Genomic DNA, 23157 nt, shown 5'->3' with positions numbered 1-23157 from the left:
AGGTGTTGATACTCCCACCAAAACACTCTCAGTAGTACAGGTGCAGAAGTTCCTGAGCACCTTGAGAAGGAACGTCCCTCAGGCGTCTGAGGTGGTAGAGACGCTGTAGAGCTTTCTTCAGCAGGGTGTTGATGCAGTAAACCTGCATTAGTTATTGGGCACCCCAAAAAATCTCTGGCTCTTAGCTGTCTAAATGTTCCTTGTGTTCACAAGATGCTGTGTCTGTGCTGCTTGGTTCTGAGACAGGCCATGTACAGGGAGCTTATCAGAGCTGTTGAAGTTAAAAACATCTGCATTCTGCTGCTGGAATCAAGGCTGATGTGAGCTGTAGACCAGATGAAAACTAAAACCAAAACAGAGCACGAAAAGACTGGATTTTATGACTTTCATAAAAACGTAAAAACAGGTAAAACAAAGGTACAATTACAAAACCCCTCCTTTGCAGCTTCACCACCCCTCACAACATTACAGACTACAAACCAAACAGCCAATCAGTTCCTTATTGTGAAAATATTACATGAAAGTCAAACCTTGTAGAGATGTTTAAAGTGAAGAATTGAGGGCATGTGAAATAAATGATTGGTTTAAATGGCTGAATGATGAACTGTAACAAAATGTCACAAAACACCTCTTCAACTCTGTTGTTTTCACTGATTTTCTGAGTTTCAGCTGATTTCTTTGCAGATTAGATCGTGGAGTCCACCAGGTGGCGCTCTCAGCTCAGCCTGTGGCTCTGTCAGCTTCCTCTCTGAGCTGCTGGTTCTGGGTGCATGTGTTTGAGCTCCAGATTGTGGTCTGTTTGTTTAGCTCATTACCGGCCTAAATCCCAGTCCAATTACCTGCGGATAAACAGGAGCAGAGGTGGTGATGTGCTGTAATGCTGTAATTTGACTGATTATCCCTTACACAACCAGCCATGGCCAGTTTTATCTCAGCAGAAACAGAGATTTAACAGGGCCGGGCTGTTTTAGAGTGATACAAGTTATTGATCTGGTTGGGTTCCATATCAACAACAGATGTCCCTGAATATATTTTGATGAGCAGAATGAATGGAGCATCACAGCAGAGAGGCGGCAGTTTATCTCCATAACCTCAGGGGCCAACAGGTCCACAAAAGTAGAGCATCTGTTCACTGTCAGATCCTTTCACCTTATCTTGCGATTCATGTAAATCACATTTCAGTTTGTTTGTTCTGAACATCACAGGACACAGTGAGCTTTTATTAGTGCTTGAAGCTGTTCAAAGCTTCAGATTTCGTAAAGACGCCCGCCAGGCATGTTTGTAGAAGGATCATTATTCAGTATTCAAGACTCCAAAACTATGAACATGTAAATATTGTTCATTTCTATAGTTTGTCTTGCTTCACTGTGTTTGTGCCACACAGTCTTCTTCACAGTGGAGGAAGATCCTGACTCTTTCTGCACAGAGAAGCTGAAACAGGCCAGAGAAGGAGCACTGACCTAAACATATTTCTGGGAGAAGAAGGATTTTAACAAACTACATCTTGTGTAGTATTTGAACTCTCAGAGCAGTGGTGGAATGTGAAATATACATTACAGTTCAAAAGTTTGGGGTCATCCAGACAACCTCATGTTCTCCATGAAAACTCACACTTCTGTTCATGTGCTAAAATAACTGCACAAGGGTTTTCTAATCATCAATTAGCCTTTCAACACCATTAGCTAACACAATGTAGCATTAGAACACAGGAGTGATGGTTGTTGGAAATGTTCCTCTGTACCCCTATGGAGATATTCCATTAAAAATCAACCGTTTCCAGCTACAATAGTCATTTAGCACATTAACAATGTGCTAAATGTGTGTGTACTGGATTTATCATTCACTTAATGTTATCTTGATTGAAAAAAATGTTTTTGTTTAAAAAATATGGACATTTCTAAGTGACTCTAAACTTTTGAATGATAGTGTATGTACTCATATGTTGCATGTGGGTACTTTATTTCATATTACTTTATGGTGTGTTTTTTTACATTCTAAGATTTTGCTTACAAACCTGGACAAAGACAGTGCATTACTAAAGATTAAAGCAGTTTCCAACATTTTCATTTGCTTGTGTCCTCTTCACAATACAGTGAAGACTAGTTTCAGCCCCTTATCACATTCTTCTCTAATAATATAACATATAATAATATATCATTTTCTCTTTCATGAATGACGTTCACATTGTCATATTGATACTTTCATTAAGGTAAAGCACGTGAATGGTTCTTCTGTTCTTCTTCTCTTTAGGTGTCTCCTTGACTGTCTTCCCAACAAACTGCAGAATTTTTACGGAAAGTAAAATACACGGGTAACGACACAGAGGAGCTTTGTCCTTGATCATCCATTCGTTATCTATACACCTCGTTAGGGTCATGGAGAGCTGGAGTCTATCCCAGCTGACTGAGGGTGAAGACAGGGAACACCTGGACAGGTCACCAGTCTATCACAGGACTACACAGAGACAAACAATCACACTCATATTCACACCTACAGACAGTTTAGAATCACTAATTAACCTCATGTTTTTGGACTGTGGGAGGAAGTCGAACATGGAAACTCCATGCAGAAAGATCCCAGGAAAGTCGGGACATGAGGCAGGGATCTTCTAGCTGCAAGGTGTAAAATTGCTGTCTGCCAAACCACAGTGCAGCCCATCCTTGATCATGTTCATCCTTTAATTTTGTTACTGCTTCCACTATCTTGTTTCTGAAATGTTCCATACCTAATATCTCAGAATGGGACAGAGCAGGCTGAATGCTGCACTGAGACTGAGAACATTTTTGCCAAAACGGTTAAGTTGTATCATAAACCAGTGATGTCATGTTGCTGGCTTATTAATTTGAATGCAAAAATAAGAAAACAAATGTGTTCAGCTTGATGTTTTGCAGTGTAGACCCCAGATAATATCACAGTAACCATTAAGAACAGAGCTGAAACAAACAACAAATAAAAGGAGTACAACAAGTTCAAACATAACTGACTGGGATAAAGCATTAGGTGAAACGCAAATTAAATGAAATGATTGATAGCAGAAAAAAAAAAAAACAAAAGACACTTTATTAACTTGACATTCGATGACTTTTCCTAAAGTGGCCCTAACATCAGATAAAAGTGAAGCATTGTCTCTTTTATTTTATTTTTTATTCTTATACTTGTCATCTGTTGTGCTCCTTGTGGGTGGGAGCAATGATTCAAAACAGGTCAGAAGACTAGTATGTTGTAGTTGAGTTTTTGTAGTTGAATTCCATTGTGCAGTATACAGTACACTGTTGTTTCTCTTCAACAAAAAATAATTTTAAAGTGACTTTTCACTCATTTCTGGTGCTTTCTTAGGATATACAAGTACTATCTCTTGCTATGCAAATAATATTTACACCTATGCAGTACCTTTAGCAGCAATAATAATGATAATGAACCTCTACTTTAGTAAAGAAAATAGTCATAACATGTGTAAGGTATTAAAAACTAGTTGTGTTCACTGATTAAATGTAGTTTTTCTCCCCTCTGAAGAAGGAAAATCCCGACATTCGCAAAATGTGTGATGCATAATAGGTTGTTTCTTCATGTAAAATAGATTTTGGGTTGAAATTCAGTTAAGCTGCTCTATTCTAGAGCCCCAGTGGGTCATTTTTGACCCTGAGGACAGGGGAGTGTTCACAATGTTAAGACAACATGAGGGTTAAGTACATCTGGTAGGTTTAAAATCATTTGTCAACTTTATTCAGTTGCACGTTACCAGTTGAAGTGATTCATTTAGGTTGGTCCAACAGTTTACTTCACTTCAGTTCATCCCTGTTGGCTTAGAAGGTCACTATTCCTGAAACTGTCACCTGCTTAGTTTGAAAATCAAACTGGATTTTTTTTTGAGTGAAATCCACAACAAACAGGCAAACTCCATGTGTTGATGAAGATCATGTGACTGATGGAAAATTCACAGTTATTTGTGAAATTCTAACAAATTGTATACGAAGCTAAAAGAGTGTTTCATCACAAAATATACAGAGATTGTTTAGGGATGGAGAAGGGAGAGATTGGGTAAGAGGAAAATACAACTTGAAAATGAACAAAATCCGTACAGACAGAAAAAGATTCTGTATTTCATTCTGTGGGGTAAAACTCTGGAACAGTCTGGGTGAGGAGATAAAACAACGTCCAAACGACAAAATATAAAGATCATGTTTTTACAATGGGGGTGTGCACAGGTTACTGTTAATAATGATTTATTTCTTCAATGATTTGTTTTCTATCTTTATTTATGCATATCATTAGTTGGGTCTTTTCTTTCTGATGTGTTTTACTATTGTATGGTCTTTTAGTCTTTGTCCTTTTGTATAAATGTAGATGAACATATTAGTGTATATTTATTCTAAATTATTATTATTATTATTATTATTGTGTATAAATGGTAGTATTTTGAAGAAGCAAGAAGAATAGAGAGAAGGGGTAGGATAAGTCTTGACTTCTTCCCATTCTTTTTTGATCAACTTATTCTTTGTCTTTTCTCTTTTTTTTTTGTTGAAATGAAAAATGAAACTTTGACTTGCTAGTAAATTTAATTTTTGATTTGTTTTTTGTTCGTGTTCGTGATTCCGAGGCTAACGTCTCTGTTGAACTGTGCAAATCAGTCTGTGTGGACGGTGCTGGTTCTGCTGGCTGCACCGTCTGTACCGGAAACTGTGTCGATTCAGGTTCTGGATCAGCAGGAGCCACGTGGCAGACCTGCTCAGGCGCTGATGAATGTGTCGGTTCTGGGGGTTGTGACGAAGGTAGCTATGTTTGTGTTGATGCTTTACCTGTGTAGTTTTGTAACTGTTCATTTGCTGCCTATCTTGTGCAGGACTCCCTTACAAAAGAAATTGTTAATCTCAAAGGGTTTTCTCCTGATTAAATAAAGGTTAATAAATAAAACATTTTCAAAAGTCCCCCAGAAAATCTAAGGGATCTGCCGCAGCTCGTGTTATCCAGTGTGACTGGCTGCTGTCTGATGTGGTGGACTTCCATGTCTTGGCTGCTATGAATCAGTCACGGTGCCGGTGGTCCCACCAGGAGCTCACATCAGAGATCCACGGTGGGTTCTGTTGCTGTCTGACCGGGAAGGAGCTCTGTGGAGCCGCGCGCATCAGCAGCAGCCTCCTCCATCCCTCCCTCCTCTGCTCCTCCTCACTGTACCGAACACCGGGAAATACGGTGGGCAGGCCCGGGAGAGAGAGAGAGAGAGAGAGAGAGAGAGAGAGAGAGAGAGAGAGAGAGAGAGAGAGAGAGAGAGAGAGAGAGAGAGCGAGAGAGAGAGAGGGAGCTGATCTCACCACGGGGTTCGCATTCAAACTGACCAGCGCGTCTCCGAGCAGCGCACTCTCTCCCTCTCCTCATCCATCACCGAGCAGCCTCACCGACCACCGGAGCAGGTAGGTGTTGATTCCTCCTCATTTTTACAGTGTGTTCTTATGCAGGAGCAGAGGTTTCGAGGTTTAGCGCTGCGTCTTCCCGGGTTAAACTCAGCTCGGAGCCCTGATGTAGGGCTGCTTTAATAAACGCATTCATTCACGTCCTGCAGACGGAACGCTTCCAGCAGGAACGCTTTAATGTCAGATCACATTTCAGCATCGCGCCACATCCAAAGGGCAAAGTGTGGGAGCGCAGTCCGTGCTGGAGGCTGAGGGGAGCCTCCGTGTCTCCCAGACAGACAGTCGGTGCAGCCGGTGGGACCGAACGGCTGCAAAAGTTTGCTTTAGTTCACATCCAACTTGTGCAGAATGCGCACCGAGGTGAGAACTCACAGCAGCGCTCTGAGGATTCAGCGGTTAATTTTAATTAAAGTTTGCAAAATTCTGCCGGCAAACCAATTAAATGAGACCAACAGCGTGGGAGTGAATTAAAGGTGAATTAAAGCAGATTAAAAGCCTGCTTAATTGCAGCAGTGAACGAAGCACAGAGAAATCTGTATGAAAATGTCAGAAATAGTATTATCAGCATTGCAGTTTGTGGACATTTTCTTTCACAGTTCACCATGTTTCACTGAAGTGTGTCTCCAGATCAGAGCTCTGAACATCTCCAGACTACACATAAAACCATAAAACACATCATTGTCATTCAGCTCCCCCTCAGATGCACTTTAATTTTCTGTGTGTTCATATGAAGCAGGAAAGCAGCGAACAAGCAGCAATCAGAGGCTTCTCTTCTCTTCTCTTCTCTTCTCTTCTCTTCTCTTCTCTTCTCTTCTCTTCTCTTCTCTTCTCTTCTCTTCTTTAGGGGCCCACACTGTAGCCCTCAGAGGCCCCTAAGCTGGAGCTATGTTTACATCTCTTACTGCTGTAAAGAACTTCATCCATCATCTATACACCACTTTATCCTCATTAGGGTCATGGGGGGCTGGAGTCTATCCCAGCTGACTTAGGGTGAAGACAGGAGACACCCTGGACAAACAATCACACACATATTCACACCTATAGACAATTTAGAATCACCAGTTAACCTCAGCATGTTTTTGAACTGTGGGAGGAAGCTGGAGAATCTGGAGAAAACCCACACATGCACAAGGAGAACATGCAAACTCCATGCAGAAAGATCCTGAGTAAAGAACTCGAACAGCAAATATTAATGTCCTTAAGTCAGTGTGGTATCTTGACCAATAGTGTTAGCGCAGTAAACAACACAAAGCATTCCTCTCCTTTATATGTTACACTGTTGAATTAAACTGACAAACAATCTGAGCCTACAAACTGAGCAGATATATGTCTATTTCAGCATACACATAATTATTTCATTAAGCTTTAATCGACACTATAAACCCTGATTTACTGTGACATTCTCTTCTTATCAGTCGTTTTTTACTGACATGGAATTCTGTCCATTGAAGGCGACTTTTTCATGCTGAAGATTTCACAGCAAAAGCTAAAAGCATGAGAGTGTTTTTGGCTGGAGGACACATCTTGTGTGCCTGGAGAAGGTCTACGGGCAAAAACCTGTGAATGTGTTGAACAGACTGTAGACTTGAGCATGCAGAAGTTCTCTTCTGACCCATCACTTATGAAACAAAGAGATTTGTGTTTTGTTACTTCCACACAAGTTTCTGTTTGGTAGTTTGTGTAGAGAACGGTCACATTGCTGATACCACAGTTATGGGTCATTCTCAAAAGGTGAAATACACATAAGTTAATAAAGCTATTGTAGTAAAACCTTTAAAAAAGTGTAATAAACATCATTTAACTGGTACTTTTTTAAAATATTACATACAGTGCAGTTGGAATTGAGACTTACAAATAGAACATTTGCAAATAAAAAATTGCAAAACGGCTGAAATTTAGGACAAGTGAGGTGTGGCTGTTTAAAAATAAGACCAATGTTGTTAGTCATTTTTCTTTAATTCAAGCTGATTGAAACTTGACTCTTAAAAAAATTTGACACGATCCTTTGCATCAACCTTTTTGAGTTATGAATGAAATTGTGTTTAGCTTTTCATCTACAACCAAATGTGTTTTTACTGACCAGTCTTAACTGTCAGACAGACATAAAATCCTGAAGTCAAGGTGAAAAAAATATAGTTATGATTAACTTACATCAACTGGAATTTAGTTTTACATCAACTAATGCAGAAATGTGAATTTAAATAAAACTCAGTATTGAGCGGATGCAGTTACAAATATTACTATCTAAAATCAACTCATAAAAAAATAATGCTGCAACAACAGTTTTGTATGCCTACATAAACCCAGTCTCATTATTGAATAGTCGCCTTATAGCTGGTCTGAGGTGTGTAACCGGTTTAACAAATTCATGTCGTCCTCAGTGTGTGACGGTCGTGGTTTTGGATCGTATTCTCCATCACATGTTAAGTCTGGTACACGGCAATGCTCAGTCAATGCTGAAAATTATATCACAAATCAAAGTACAGCGTCTGTTAGAAAAACTGCAGTTAGACATGAGTGAGTGTACGTTTATCTGTTGGAAATGGGATTCATGGCTCTTTGAAGGGATCTTGAGGAGCCGTTCCTTTAAAAGAGCCATTCAAAAGACTGGCTCGTTGTTTTATTCATTTACTTTAGGAGTCAACCAGGAGTAACTGTTTTTATCAAGGAAACAATCATATATATACATATATACATACATATATATATGTATGTATATCTATATATAAATACATATATGTATGTATAACTTACAACGCCATATATATGTATATGTATATATATATATATATATATATATATATATATATATGGCGTTGTAAGTTGTTAGTTGACCCGCACTTGAAAGAAACAAATATTGTCCTCAGAAAATGCATCCAAACGCTGCTACGTTTCTTTTGACTCTGGCTCATTTTATATATATATATTGTTTGTTTGTTTGTTGTTTGTTTTGTTTTTTTGCCGTGGCTAACATCTCCTCCTGCCTGATAAAACGCTAAATGTCTCTCCACTCCCGTCTCCAGTCAGTTGGGCTTGGGCGGCGCTCACACTCCTCTAAGTTAGCTGCATTTAGAGCTGTGTTCAGTGACTGTAGCTGCTGTGGTCAATTCAAACTCAGAGATGTCATCAGTCATTCACGTGAAGGCAGCATGGAGAACTCAGACTCATTGACACACAGGTGACACGTGAAGAAAGTGTGGGCAATTTGCACATACAAACAGCTCGAACCACTTCTCATTGTTCACTTTAAAGAGCCGTTCAAACGACTGACTCTTTCGTGAACGTCACATCTCTGTTCCCTGGTAAAAGGTTCATTCATGCAGTCACTCTTTTAGTGGAATATTTTTTTATGAGGATTCTAAAGATCCATTCAGATCAGATCAACATTACTGAGGGGAATTTGAAAGTAATATTTCATTCCTTGTGGTCTTTTCATGAAAAGACTGTATTTGGTCTGTACCAGACTTCAACATTCATCAGGACACACTGAAACAGCAGGCAAATATACATAAATAAAGGTCAGTAAATGTAGAAATCATGGAATAAAGGTGCTCAGAACCTGTCAAGAATCACGTTTCTTTTCACGATCTTCTACTAACTAATTCAGTTACCTTTAAAGGCACCAGTCTGACATAATTTAAACAAATACAGGCTGAAAGCAGGGTTAAACTGTAGCTGTGACTCCTTGTAGCTGACATTATAACAGAGCATTAATGAGCGCACAGGGTCTAGTTCTCCTGATGCTTTCATTTCTCTACCAGATAGGTCTGTATGTTGGTTGGCTCTCATTTCACAGTGAGCGGATACATCGCAGAGGAAGATCTTCCCACAGAAAAAGATTTACTTTAAAATAATAAAAGACATTACTCCAGGTGGGATTTACATTATGGAAGGGGCAGTGACGATCGTTTGTTTCAGACGGTTACAAACACTGTGACATGGAGGATGTGAATTTTATAGGCAAACTGTCAGGAAAAACAGGCTGTCTGGACGGGAGGAGTGTTTTTTAGCCTCATACATGTCTGACAGAGCAGATGCACATTAATTTTAATCAATACAGCTGTCTGTGCTGGCATGTAAACGTTTAAGTCTGACTAAAAAAAAAACGCTCATTCATTTTAAAGAGGCCCTGCGCTTCGCTGAGGCTGCTGTCACTGCGAGGTGTGAACAGTTCTGCAGATTTAAATTTTTAAAAATACAAATAAAATTCACATTTAACCAAAGCAAGTATTGGTTTGGTTCAAAGGCACCATCCTGATCTTCAGAGACCCTCAGGTCTGACAGATCACAGGCAATTTGCTTCTAATAGATGCTCTGTCTGCTTCCAAACAGCAGCATTCGCAGAGCTCTGAGGCTGATGAATCTCATATCAAATTTTCTTTCTCTTCACTCCTTTTTTATTATCAGTGTGGGTAACATTCAGAAGCCTGTCATTTCATTAAGATTAAATGACAAACGTCCCTGGTGGGAGCTTGTATCTCTAATGTTATAAAGCAGGAGAAAAACTGATTTCAGTAGAATCTCTGCTGTACTTATTTCAACCTTTTGTTAAAAATACTGAAAGCTGAGTCTATATGAGTTTGAATCTGATTCATTAAAATGCTGCCAAACCACCACTGTAGCTGCAGAGGCAAATTTCCAGGTGGATTTATTTGACTGAAATGGAAACTTTTGCTTTAGACGGCGGAGTCAAAGTGAGTGTGAAGAGGGTGGAGAGAAGACAGTGGGTCTGTTAAAGTTCATAAAGCACTGATTCGGTGGTTGTGTGTTGCCTACAGGATCCAGACAGCTGCATCTGAGCCCACTGTGTTACAGGCTCAGCATCTGCTAATGCATTTCTCTGTCTGACACTAGCAGTGTGAGGGACTGTCACTGTCACAGTCACGACAACAGAAACACATTTAAATATGCATGCACAGGCCTTCGTACACATCAGCCTGCGTGCACACAGGCCTCACACATGTACCGTGCGCTCTCCTGAAATACATCCACCGACCATGCTGGGATTTGCCCGTGACAAACAACCACGGTGTGAAGTGTGAAGTGTGTATCTGTCATGTCAGCGTGCTGTCAGTGTGTGAGGTTGCAGTGAATGAGGAATGGAGATGGCGCGCCGACATCGCACGGCGGTCCAGGCGGACTTTGCCAAAGCTGCCTGTCCCCAAATTATCAACTCCGTCTTCCAGCATCTCCATCATCTCAGCACCTCTCAGCAGCTCCGCTCTCTCCCAGCAGTCGCCAGAGCCTCGGAGAAATGAGCTGCACAGTTGAATGTGAGCCTTAATTGGCGACACACACACTGGCAGGCCTCACACACGACGGACAGGCGGTGAAATGATTTTATCAGTGCAGCTCATTATATCTTCAGAGCGAAAACTGGAATGAAAAGAACATATTGTACATTACAGAACGTACAGGAAACAAGAGACATCTCAGAGCAAAAACTAAAGAACAGGTGTAAATAATAAAAGAGCTACAGTTTGCATCCATAGCATCCATTTTTCATTTAGCCTCTTGGTGGTGAGAATGTGCTGTCTGTGATAGCTTTAAACCTCCCCTGTAACCTGAGCTAACAGATGCACATGTTCTCCAGTAGCTGGAGGGGAGTCAGCAGTCCTGTCATTAAACAGCATGCACTGCCAGCAAACATTTCAGCATATTTATGGTTTTCAGACCGCCTGAAATGAAGTTTTGAAAGTCTTTTCCTCTTAAAGACAGTTGTCTTCTCACTAATAGTTGTTTTCCTCTCATCACCGTGGTCACCACATCTGTATCATTTTATACTGGTTTACCTGTAATATGTTGGTCAGTGAGGCATCAAAATATCTTTATGAGATGAAATCCTTCTTTTTTATAATTGCAACCTTTTTGCGATGCTGCACTACGTACTGTTCACAAGACTGGGGTCACTTAGAAATGTCCTTATTTTTGAAAAAAAAAAGCATTTTTTTCAATGAAGATGACATTAAATAAATCATAAGTCCAGTGTAGACATTGTTAATGTGGTAAATGACTATTGTCGCTGGAAACGGCTGATTTTTAATGGAATATCTCCATAGGGGTACAGAGGAACATTTCCAGCAACCATCACTCCTGTGTTCTAATGCTACATTGTGTTAGCTAATGGTGTTGAAATTCTCATTGATGATCAGAAAATCCTTGTGCAGTTATGTTAGCACATGGATAAAAGTGTGAGTTTTCATGGAAAACATGAAATTGTCTGGGTGACCCCAAACTTTTGAACGGTCGTGTAAATTTTAATCAATCATTTTTTTTAAAGGCTATTTGTGGTGATAGTTTAATGCCTCACTTCAAGCAGGGACGTGCAGATTTTAAAAGGCAGAAAAAACATACTGGTATTAGTTGAGGACTCTGCAATGGTGAGTTTAGGTTTCAGAACTTGAAACATTCCTTGTTTAATTAGTGATGTCAGTATGTGTTGCTGGCAGCCTCTGCTCAGTGGTCTAATCCAAGGTCAGGCTTATATGGTGTGTAACAGCAGTGACTCACAACCTTTTGTGTTCGGTGTCCCCTCACAGCCCAGCCAGATGAACTCAAGGACTGTTCATTGTGCACCTGTGTGCTCTTTGGACAAATTTAGAAGCTTCCATCAGGAGATCCAGCTCCTGCTTCCCCACCTACTTCAGCCCACAGTAGTGCATTGTAAAGTAACACTGTTCAGTATCCGTTAAAGGCCATGACGGGACCACCAGGCTTTACTGTGATAGAGTCTGGGGGACTTTTTACTTCTCATGACCAACTCATACTGGATTCCTCTCATTTAGAGATCTTCCAGAGATCTTTCAGTAATATCTTGTTTAATGTGTGCAGGAATAAATGCTTGTTTAATGTGTGCAGGAATAAATGCTTTATCTGTGAAGGAGAGTTTACTGTAACCACATCAGACTTGCCTTGTTTTTCTTTTAGAAACCCGCTTCTGTCTTCTTTCCAACTTCATTTGTCGACTCCATGCTTGTGGTTGCACTAAATCCCGAGACCTGCATTTTATTTTTCATCAGCCTGCTCCTGCCTGCAGCAAAACTAAAACTCCCGTGAGATTTGCTTTGGGTCCCGCAAGACCTGCGAGATCCCAAATCCAATGCAGTCCTCAGCATTAAGATACCCTCGTTGGACCCCATGCTAGTAATCGCTGCACTGCACTGAGCATACATTGTATAAGGGACTGATGTTGTTTGATTAAAGGGATTTTACCTGAAGACAGCGTGCAGACCAAAATGTGATTAAAATGGGAAGAGATGGCTGGCAGAGATTCTTTGGTTGAGTTTTTCAGTAAATATGAAAAGCTGCTGAAAAGAAAAATCATTGGAATAAATGCAAAAATGTGGGGAAAGAACTATTAAGCTCAAAGATTTCTAATAATGAAATGTAAATATGTAAGAGCTGTAGGTCTGTACATGTAAAAGTGCACTTGCCTGGCGTGCAAATACGCTGTGCAGTTTTTTAAATTATAAATCACTCACTCCTCCATAAACTTCAGTTGGTTCAAAGGGGCAAGATATAGAAAGTATGGTGACCGCTCTTTTGCCGTTCTTGGCCCTAAGCTTTGGAACTCTCTTCCATCGCATTTACAGTCTATTCCTGAATTAAATGTTTTTAAATGTCGTCTGAAAACTCACTTGTTCCGTGTAGCGTTTGACGCTTAGCTCCTTTTAGAACTGTGTGTTTCGTAATGCTTTTACTTATTTATTTTATTTTACTTGGTTAAGCGCCTTGTGCTCCTTTTGGCTGTTGGAAGGCGCTTTATAAATAAAATTTGATTGATCAATTGATTGATTGATAAAAATGAGCATATCCTAAAATAGTTTTTTGTGTGTTCATCAGTTTTGTTATTTTTTTATGGTCATGTGTATTGTTGTTGAGCAAATCTTTCTGATTCTGCATCTTACCACCTTCTTTGACCTCCTGGTCAAGCTTCCTTATGCTATAAATAAACATGCCTCTTCTAAAATATTTTAAATTCTTGGTTCAGCTTGCAGTTTTTTTTTTTTAAAACTTGCAACTCATCTCAATGGTACATACAACCACTGACTATCACATGACAATCCTGGCTGTAGAGATGGGTGACAGTCATGGTAACAACTTGTGAACGTTCATGTCATTGGTCAACTCAAGACAGTTGTAGGAATGAACAAGTGATGTGAAAGTTCATATTGGCTATTGAAATAATTGTTTAGCCTCTCCAACCATTCTTTGTTTTACAGCACCGTCTTTGCTCTTGCTTCTGTTGCATACAGCACTTGTCAGCTCTGCTCTTTTGTGTTTCCCTCAGGTGCAGAAGAGCTGTAGAGTAGTAGAAGAAGAAGAAGAAGAAGAAGAAGAGGAGGGAGGTGATGTTCTCTCCTCAGGTCACTGTGACTTTAAGCTTAGCGAGGGTTTGAGCCTGTCAGGACGCCTCCCAGAAGACTCTCCTCAGGCCAGGACTATCCACCCACTTTCCTAAGTCTAAAGCAACAAGCAGCTGACAACTTGCTCTCTGTCACCCACTCTGCTTCGGTCCCTGAGTGCCATGGCCTTCACCCTGTCAGAGATCATGGCAGCGAGGCGGCAGCAGTCGCAGGCTCAGTCCCACGCCCAGCGAGGCAGCAGGACGGCGGTGGAGGTGGATGAGTACAGCACCAACCCCACTCAGGCCTTCACCTTCTACAACATCAACCAGGGACGCTTCCAGCCACCTCACGTCCACATGTGAGTAGATACAGTGTAGAACAGTTGCTAATTAAAGAAGCATGCTGCTGCTAAATAGGCCCATGTACCTCTGTTACCATTTTAGTTGACTTTTCCTCCACTCTTATGGCTCACTGTCAAACATGGCAATTTGAGAGTGAAGAGAGTGTGCCCTTGGAGTCGAGGGAAGGCTTTGAATATAAAAATGAGCCCAAAGAGTTAGATTTCTGAAATAACATACAAGGAAGTGTGTGTATGCCAAGTCACGGTTTCTTTGTAATCTTGTTGGAAAAGGTTTCCATGTAACTGTCTGGGAAATTTTGCTAAAAACAAACTGGAATTGAAATGTCAGAAAAAAATTTAAAAACAAAATGCAAATTAATCTAGTTTTGGTTGTTTCCATTTAATCCTTTGGAGAGAATAAACCAGCCTGCGTAGTTATGAGGAGAACACTGACTGTATAGTTTGGCATTGAAAATACAATTTGATAGTGAAAACAAAATTCAAACTGAAAAAGAGAACCATTGGAAGTGAAATATTTGTGTTTGAACAAGTTGCACTGGCACTGAAAAAAGATTAGGCGATGAAGAAAGTTCCACTGACAAAACCCCCCCCACAGATATATCATATTATTTTATGTTATTTTGGAATGTTTTGTATTTTGACGATCAATTTTCAGATTTTTTCTTTGTGTCAATTTTTTTACAGTATTTTTAATGCTGTTTTCTGAGCATGTACCTGACCCTACAGGGAAAGACTAAACTTCTCACATTTGTTCATTGATAGACACTGAAATGTACCAACATGAAGGGGCTGGAGTCTGTCTCAGCTGACATTACTTTACTCAAAAATAGACAAATTGGATGAAATTTTCAGGGAAGGTTCGAAAAGACACAAGGACCAAGTGATTAGATTTTGGCAGTGATGCAGCTTAGTCTGACTCTGGATCCTCGGATATATGAAAGATTTCTGTATCATTGTGAGATAGCAGCACAGCATCAGTGTAGCCATGACAACAATTGAACACTACATCAGCTGCCTGCTGATGATCACATGATTGTGATCCTACTACAAATCCACCACTGTGGACTCATCTGGACTCAATGATACGAGAAACAGTTGATTAAATTGTGTGGAAATGATTCAAGGAAAGAACAGTCTTGATGGAGTACTGCCTCTCTGAGTGTCTCAGGCATGTCCTCTCATGCCTGGACAATTTCAGATGGATAAGACTGATATTTAAAAATACCCTTGATTGAAGAGGAAAAACCAAATTCCCTAAACTCAGTGTAGTTTGTTGGACTTCTAATTTCAACACAGAATGTTTTGAGGCCAATGCCAAAAAATACTTTAACAGAAACACTATGATGAAATTCTACATTTCGTAGGTCATACTTTCTCAAACTTTTATTTAAATAACTGTTGAAGCTCTAGTAACAGCCTCAAACAACAAAACTTCATTGATCTCAGACTCATAGTTCAAGCCTTTTTGTGATCCATTAGTCACCAGATTGTTTTGTTCTGTAGCATAAAGCAGAACAAAACACATGCAAATTAAAGAGACAATTAGAATTAGTTTGTGAAAAAGCAGAAGCAGTTGTGATGAATGTTTGGTTGGTTATTATAACTGTTGTTTTGATGCAGATACAATGAAGCATACACTAACGTTCAAAAGTTTGGGGTCACTTAGAAATGTCCTTATTTTTGAAAGAAAAATCATTTTTTTAAGTGAAGATAACATTAATTGAATGATAAATCCAGTGTAGACATTGTTTCTGTGACAATGACTATTGTAGCTGGAAACGGCTGATTTTTAATGGAATATCTCCATAGGGGTACAGAGGAACATTTCCAGCAACCATCACTCCTGTGTTCTAATGCTACATTGTGTTAGCTAATGGTGCTGAAAGGCTCATTGATGATTAGAAAACCCTTGTGCAGTTATGTTAGCACATGGATAAAAGTGTGAGTTTTCATGGAAAACATTAAATTGTCTGGGTGACTCCAAACTTTTGACCGGTAATGTGCATTATTCTCCCTTCCAGTGTTTTGAAATCCGCCTTCTTTTTATTTGTCGTGGGCCACAGATTCATGGTTGGTTACTAGCATCTTGCTGGCTTTGTCTGATTTCCAGAATTTCATCAAACATTAAAATCAGTGAAGTTTTAACCGGACTTAAACTGCACTTTACATAACCATGGAAACTGTCGTTAAATACGGTATTGCTGATGCTAAGAAAGAGAATTTCTCTGTGGGGCTTTATACAGCATCACTTTACGCTCCCTTATACTTCTGTATAGTCAATAGTGGAAGTGAAACATTTTTCATGAACCCTCTTCTGTACTTTATTACTTTGTGACTCTCTTGGTTGTATTATATGCATGTATACCTGCTTTCCCACTTCCACTTGCCTCTTTCCCTCTCTTGTGGTGGGGTGGTGTGGAGGAGGAGGAGGCAGGGCTGAGTGTTATCGTACCTGGAGGAAAGCTCACTAAAGTGGGCCACGGTTATTCACCAGCTCCCCTCTTCCCCCTGGAGACCCCATGGATCTGCACATTCGCTGGAAGTCCCACAGGACTCTGCTCTTTTTCTATATCTGTTCTTTATTCTTTTTCCATCTCTGCACATTTCTCTTTCTGTCTCTCTCAGTGCTGTGCTTTTATTGTGGCCTCTCGCTCCCACTTCATGCTATGTCTCTGGTTTCCTCCCCAGTCCCAGTCTGTGGGGATAATTTTCTGCTGGATACTAATTCAAACTTCTTTCATTGTCAGGCTCTTACCACAGAGACTTTGCATATTGTGCTACGTCTCCTTCCCTTATATTGCTGAGGTGCACCAACAGCTGCAATGACCCCTTTTCCCTTCCTCTCTCCCTCAACTTTCTTGTCTTTTGTTCTTTTTCTTGTCTCAGGGTGGACCCGATGCCTCACGACACTCCCAAGCCTCCAGGCTACACACGCTTTGTTTGCATCTCGGACACTCACTCCCGCACCGATGCCATCCAGATGCCGTATGGGGACGTGTTCATCCATGCCGGAGACTTCACCGAGCTGGGACTGCCCTCCGAGGTCAAGAAGTTCAACGACTGGCTAGGTCAGCATCTCTGAAAGTTGTGGCTCTGTACCCCGGGCTTTGTTTTCTGTTTCCTTGTGACAATGTCTAAATAAGGCCATCAGTGAGGTCAGTGCCAGGCTAAATTTAGTCACAGAGTGGTGAAAGTTTTTAAGAAAACTTTTACAAGTGAAGTTTTCAGTTTTTCAGGGAAACAGTACATTTTCCTGTTTCTATGACTTGTAGAGCATTGACTCTAAATTAAAAAATACTCTCAATTTTCTGATGACCATTCTCCAACCATGTCATACATTTGATTTTCGATTCCCCTTCCTCCTCTTCTTGAATAGATTTGAGTCTCTTTCGTTCAAGGACGCTCTAAGAGCATCAGAGATTTGAGTCAACTTCTTAACAGAATTATCTTTTTCTTTTTTTTTTTAAATATACGAAGCATCAAGATTTCACAGTATGCTTATTGTTTGCCTCCTGTGTTCAATTTTCTGGCCTCAGAGCTCACAAATGTGGCGTTTTGTGGCTGCAGATTCTCAAATCTTTTTGGAATTCCGTGAACACATCACAAAGAGGAGATTTTATAATGGTTTTATCACAACTGCACTACCGCACAGTGATAAAACTTTAAGAAAAGACGAAAGTTGACTTAATGTTCAACGTGATGGACATGGAATCTCTGTGAGTTCACTTTCAGAGTGTACTAAGAAAAGAAAAAAGACAAACAAATAACTTATGCTGTTCTTTGGGAAGTTACTTCTCCTACTACTTATGTAAAAGAGAGCTAAATGTGATTTGTGGTAAAAATGCTCGATCTGCAGTGCTGTTCTTCGAGCGTGATGTGGTGTGAGTTTGGTTTGGGTTGCACTCCCCTCATCTCTGACAGAGGTTGCACAGTCATTCCTCTACATATGTGTGTAGTTTGAACACTGAAAGCCCCCTGTGATCTGGAACAGGGCCGTTTGTAGGCTGGCATATATGAGAGGGCAGTCAGAAATGTTCAGGGGGCATCAATGTACACATCATGCTCCAGCACTTTTTTTTTTCTCATGTGCTTACAGTAACAGTGTTTACTTCATTGAATTGGGTTGTTAGCTATGTGTCTAACCCCAACCTACAGAAGTGGATTGCACTTAGTCAGGCCTCTACCTTCAGACCTGTCCAACTTGGGTGTCCCACCTGAACACTAAGCTCCTGCTGGCATAGCTCTTAAGGTCATTGAGGCACACAAACCCCCTGACCACAATAAGGTGGCAATCCCTCAAGGGGGGAACTGAGAACTAAAAATAAATAAAATGAAATATCCTTCATCCAGATTTTATCAACCAACAATATAAGATATATCTTAACTGGATGACCTAATTCTCAAATAAATGTTAACCTAAAGTAAGACTTCACACACTATAAGCAGTGTTTACAAAACTGAAAGGTAGTCTTATGAATAATAAAAAAAAATACTTCTGAAACTAATTTATAAAACACAACAGATATAGAACAGATAGAACAGAATGTTTTTTCTTTCTTTTTTTTAACTTTTTTTTTAAGCAACCAAACACTTCAAAAATCTCCTTTCTCTCCACTCCTCTCTCATTTCTCTCACTCCTCTCTTTTCTCTCCACTCCACTCTACAACAACAATCTCCTATTTTCTTTGCAAAAACTTTTACAAATTCATCCATTTCCAAGTTATTTGCTATGGACTTCTCATGGGCCAAGATCACCAAATTCCTCTTTTTTTGTGTAACATGGTGCGACGATAGGGGGTTAGAACCCGTGACAATATGGAGAAGGAACTCTCACACGCTGCGGAAGACACACCAACTACCAGGGCTGTTACATACAATTTATGCAACTCAGGAAAGGCTTCCCTGTACTCCTGCAGGTGTTTACACAGAGTGGACAGGTCTGTTTCATTTGGACATCTCTTGAGCAAAATCTGTTTTGCCACAAGGATTTCATTTTTCAGACTTGCATTGTCTGCCACCGTGCCAGCCAGCACAGCCAGAGGGTTCAAGTGGGTTGAATCTAGAAATGTACTAGATTTGGGTGCAAGACTAGATATGGCTTTCATCAAGTCAACATTCTTCTGGGAAAATCTGGTTTCAATTTCTGAAATGGCCCTGTCAAGGATGTTAAGCAGAGATCTTTTAGGAGACTGATGGGCATTAAGGGAAGGATCATCAGTCTGTATGGCCCACAGTTGAGAGCACAACACTTTGACCAAGGTGTTTGCTCATTGTTCTCCTTCTCTTTGGAGGATGAAAATCATCTCCATCAGCCACCTGAGATAACTCTGCCCAATACTCATCTTCACTAATGTTTTTTAGGGAATCCAGTGCTGCACCAACAACCTCAGGAGCACTAGACATATCCACAGACCGAGACTGTAGAATTGCATTTGCTGGTTTCAGACACCAAGCACCCGCACTAGAAACTTTGCAGTCTCAAAGAAGTGATGCCTCTTAATTTGACATAGCAGGCCTGATGCCTCAGTGGACAGGTCAACTGCAGCATCATCATCCTCTGTCATCTCAGATAGGATACTGAGAATATGGTCTTGATTTTCAACAATGCACCTTGTCATCTCATAGTGACTTGTCCATCGGATTTCAAGCAGTCTTTTAAGATTTGGTGCATCATATTTCGCAGACACATGGTGGTGCTGAAAAAACTTATAGAGTGAACTAGAGAGGTCAAAAAATCGTTTTGCACATGGTTCACTCTGCATGGCTTGCACAACTACTAGGTGCAGTTGGTGGTTGTAGCAGTGGATGTATGGGACATATCTAGCAAGCTTCTTCTGGAGCAGAGCTTGTACACCACCTCTTACCCCACTCATCACAGAAGCCCCATCATTGGCTAAGTATGTTGTCAGCACTGTAGCCAGCATCAGAAAGGTGTGTCAATATCTCAGGTGATGTACTCTGCATCAAGTTGATGCAAGTCAAGCAACCCAATAAGATGCTCCTCTGGCATGGAATTGCTGACAAAGCGAATCATCACAGATAAATTTTCCACATTGCACCTGTCCCTGGTCCCATCACTTTTGAGGCAGAACCCCGCAGAATCAGCATTTTCATATTTTTTCCTGACCTCTCCAAGCACCATGTTTGCCAGTGTTTCAATAATTTCATTTTGGATATCCTTAGATGTGTATTTAGCATTTTTTGGGATACCTTTAGCAATGCTTGCTAGCTTCTCATCCTTCTCTAAGGTATACTCCATCAGTTTTAGAAAGAGACGTGAAGCGATGTCATCATTACCAGCTTCATCATGCCTCAAAGTTTCTGCAGTCCCACGGAGCCCCAACTCATTTACACAAAGAAACTTAACAGCACTGCCCACACTCTTGACATAGTAATGTTTTTTTTCAAGTTGTGTTTTACCAACCAACAGGGAGTCAACTATTCCCCCTGTTGCCTCTCTGCTTTTGTTCTGAGTCCATACAGTTGAGGCATGCACATGGTTGTGGCTGGACACATGCCTGTGTAGCCCCTTGTCTCGATCAAGTGCTGCTTTCCAGTTGTTAAAACCAGTTAAGGTAAAAACAACATCTCTGTTGTTAACAGTGCTGCCATATTTCCGACAGGGGAAACATAAGTAGGCATCCTGCACAACAGAATACTCTAGCCATGGTCGTTTGTTGTACCACGCATGATTGAATGATCTTAATGTTGTACCAAATGCACACTTTGGGTAGCTACCCAGTATTGGCTGAGATGGTGCATTGTCATTTAAGTCACTGGGTAGCTGAACAGGCTGCTTTGGGGCAACACTTGTTGGTGGAGGTACAGGAGAAGCAGTGCTTACTGATGCTAAAGTAGTAGTTATGCTAGCTGCTGTCTCTGATGTACTAGCAGGAGCATCATTAACCACGGCTGACGTATACGTCAGCGGGGTTACTGCATTCGCTTCGGTATCTGGCTGGCTGGCTGGGTAAGTATGTATGTGTGTGTGTATGCCCGTTCAGATATCTCTGCAAGTGCTAAAGTCAGGATAACCAATCTTGGCACTGAAGATTGGTCTAAGGTCCCCTGCTCAGTGGTGGAGTTAGAGGTCAGCAGGTCAAGGTCACAGGGGTCACTTAGTATCATGCATGGGCGTGGTTCTGCCATCTACTGAGGGCTCGTCTAGTTGCTACTACTGTTAGTACAGGCAGGAGGAGCATTACACCTTTTAAAAGCTCTGAAAAACGGATGCATTACACAGCATTGACTTTCTCTTTGTGAGCTGCAAGAAGCTGGAGTGGAAAATAAGTAAGCTTGCTTTGTAAGAACCGCTGTGATTAAATGAAACAAAGCAGTGCAGAACTACAGCCTGGGGTGTGGCTTTATGTAGGGGTCTGTCAGACAAAGGTCATTTGTCTTCAGTCTGTCACATGCAGCGGACATGGACTCATTTCTGTGCTTGTTGTGACTGAGAAAACGCAGCTGCTTGTTCGGTCTTACCGCTCCGTGGCCGTGCTGAATGAAACCTGACACCACACTGTCCAGTTACATCTTGAATCATTTGCATACTAACAGTGATTGGATGTTTACTGGAGAAGGGTATGTCTGCAGAGACACATACTATTGGTTTACTGAGGGCTGAGGGGAGGTGTATGTGTGTGTGCGCTGACCAGCCTGTGAATACACACACAGCGGAGGGACAGAGAGATGAGACGAAGCTGAGACTATATCGAGTTCGTGTCCCTTTTTCAGCGGATATTTCCGCTACTGCAGATAATTTTGTCAACTTGTAATGTATTAATTTTGTGAGTATATTAAAAATGTGCTTTCTCAACTTATAAAATTTTGATTTGAGGGGGCAAGACATTTATTTGAGGGGGCACTGCCCCCTCTCGCCCCTGCGTAGAGCCGGCCTCGATCTGGAAACAGCATGAAGAAACCACTGAAACAGTTCAGGCAGGAAAGTTCATTCCCCATATTTACGAATGCCTACAGGACAGAGTTAGAGATAGATGGCAGCCTTCAGCAACAGCCATTTAATGTATTTACAATCTCTGTCTCTGTATAGCCAGTTTTTTCTGTTAAAACCAATTCATGGTTACCTCATCCATATGTCCTGAGGGTCTGCATGACCTAAATTTTGTCATCAGTCTGTCTGACGTCCGCACGATGCCCAGAATTTCTCACTGTTCTCTACAGCTGCACAGACCGTGGAAGCGCTATAAAAAGGCTACAGAAGGCTTTTATATGCTGTAGTTTATGCACAGTGCAGCCTGGATCGTGGTGATTCTCTCAGATTTTTTTTTTTAGTTTCACATTGTGGTTGATTACTGATGCTCTTTAATGCACACCTTGCGATTCGAACCCTCCTCTTCCACAGAATGGAACAGGTGCACTTAGCCAGCCATAATTTTACTAAGTTAGCCTTACACAGTGAATAAAAACACAGGCAGTGCCAGCATCAGATAGATAGGCCTACTGTCCCTTGTAGTTTTCACATAAGAATACTTAATGCCTTATGTCTGTTCACATCATGTGATCAATGCTGCTTTTTCACTCAAGTCAGTGACTCTAAAGGGACTGTCCTGCATTCTACAACAATTTGCAATTCTACAGTTTCTTTTATCAGATGCTATTGTCCAAAACGACGCACAACTGAGAGTAGATACAACACAAGCAAGGATCTAGTCAGGAGAAAACAACCTGGTTAAGAGCCATAAAACAAGTTCAAGTGTGAGAATAGGACCGTGGTGTCCACAGGCAGCGTGGGAGATAATGGGAAATATTTTTTGCCCTTCCTTTTATTTGCAGTCTGTCAACAGCAGAGGTGTTCAGCGAAGAGCTGGGTTTTTAGTCTTTATTTAAGGACTGAGAGAGAGACATTGTAGCATACAGGGCTACACACTCCCTTCGTGGGAACTTAGCAGTTCATTTTTCCCACATGTGATTAAGATAACTTTTCTACTAGGGATGCAAATTTGAACTATTTTCTTATTTGATAGTCAGTCATGTTAACAGTCAATAATTGATTGTTTAAGTGAATGAAATGTAGTTGACG

The 23157-nt window shown here is 40.8% G+C and overlaps 1 protein-coding gene across 1 annotated transcript in view; it reads left to right on the top strand.

Annotated features, from left to right (window-relative positions):
- The first annotated feature begins 5273 nt into the window (after positions 1-5273).
- The window catches only part of mpped1 (metallophosphoesterase domain containing 1), a 152791-nt gene continuing 134907 nt past the window's right edge, over positions 5274-23157 (top strand). The window contains exons 1-3 of the mRNA XM_051954472.1: positions 5274-5408; positions 13699-14114; positions 17004-17185. Coding sequence (XP_051810432.1) covers positions 13936-14114; positions 17004-17185 — 361 coding nt within the window. The 5' untranslated portion in view covers positions 5274-5408; positions 13699-13935. The remainder of the gene's footprint in view (positions 5409-13698; positions 14115-17003; positions 17186-23157) is intronic.

Source organism: Acanthochromis polyacanthus, chromosome 1 (assembly GCF_021347895.1).
Source record: "Acanthochromis polyacanthus isolate Apoly-LR-REF ecotype Palm Island chromosome 1, KAUST_Apoly_ChrSc, whole genome shotgun sequence".
Classification (NCBI taxonomy): Eukaryota; Metazoa; Chordata; class Actinopteri; family Pomacentridae; genus Acanthochromis; species Acanthochromis polyacanthus.
The sequence above is the reverse complement of the archived record's forward strand: the minus strand, read 5'-3'. Positions and strand labels throughout refer to the sequence as shown.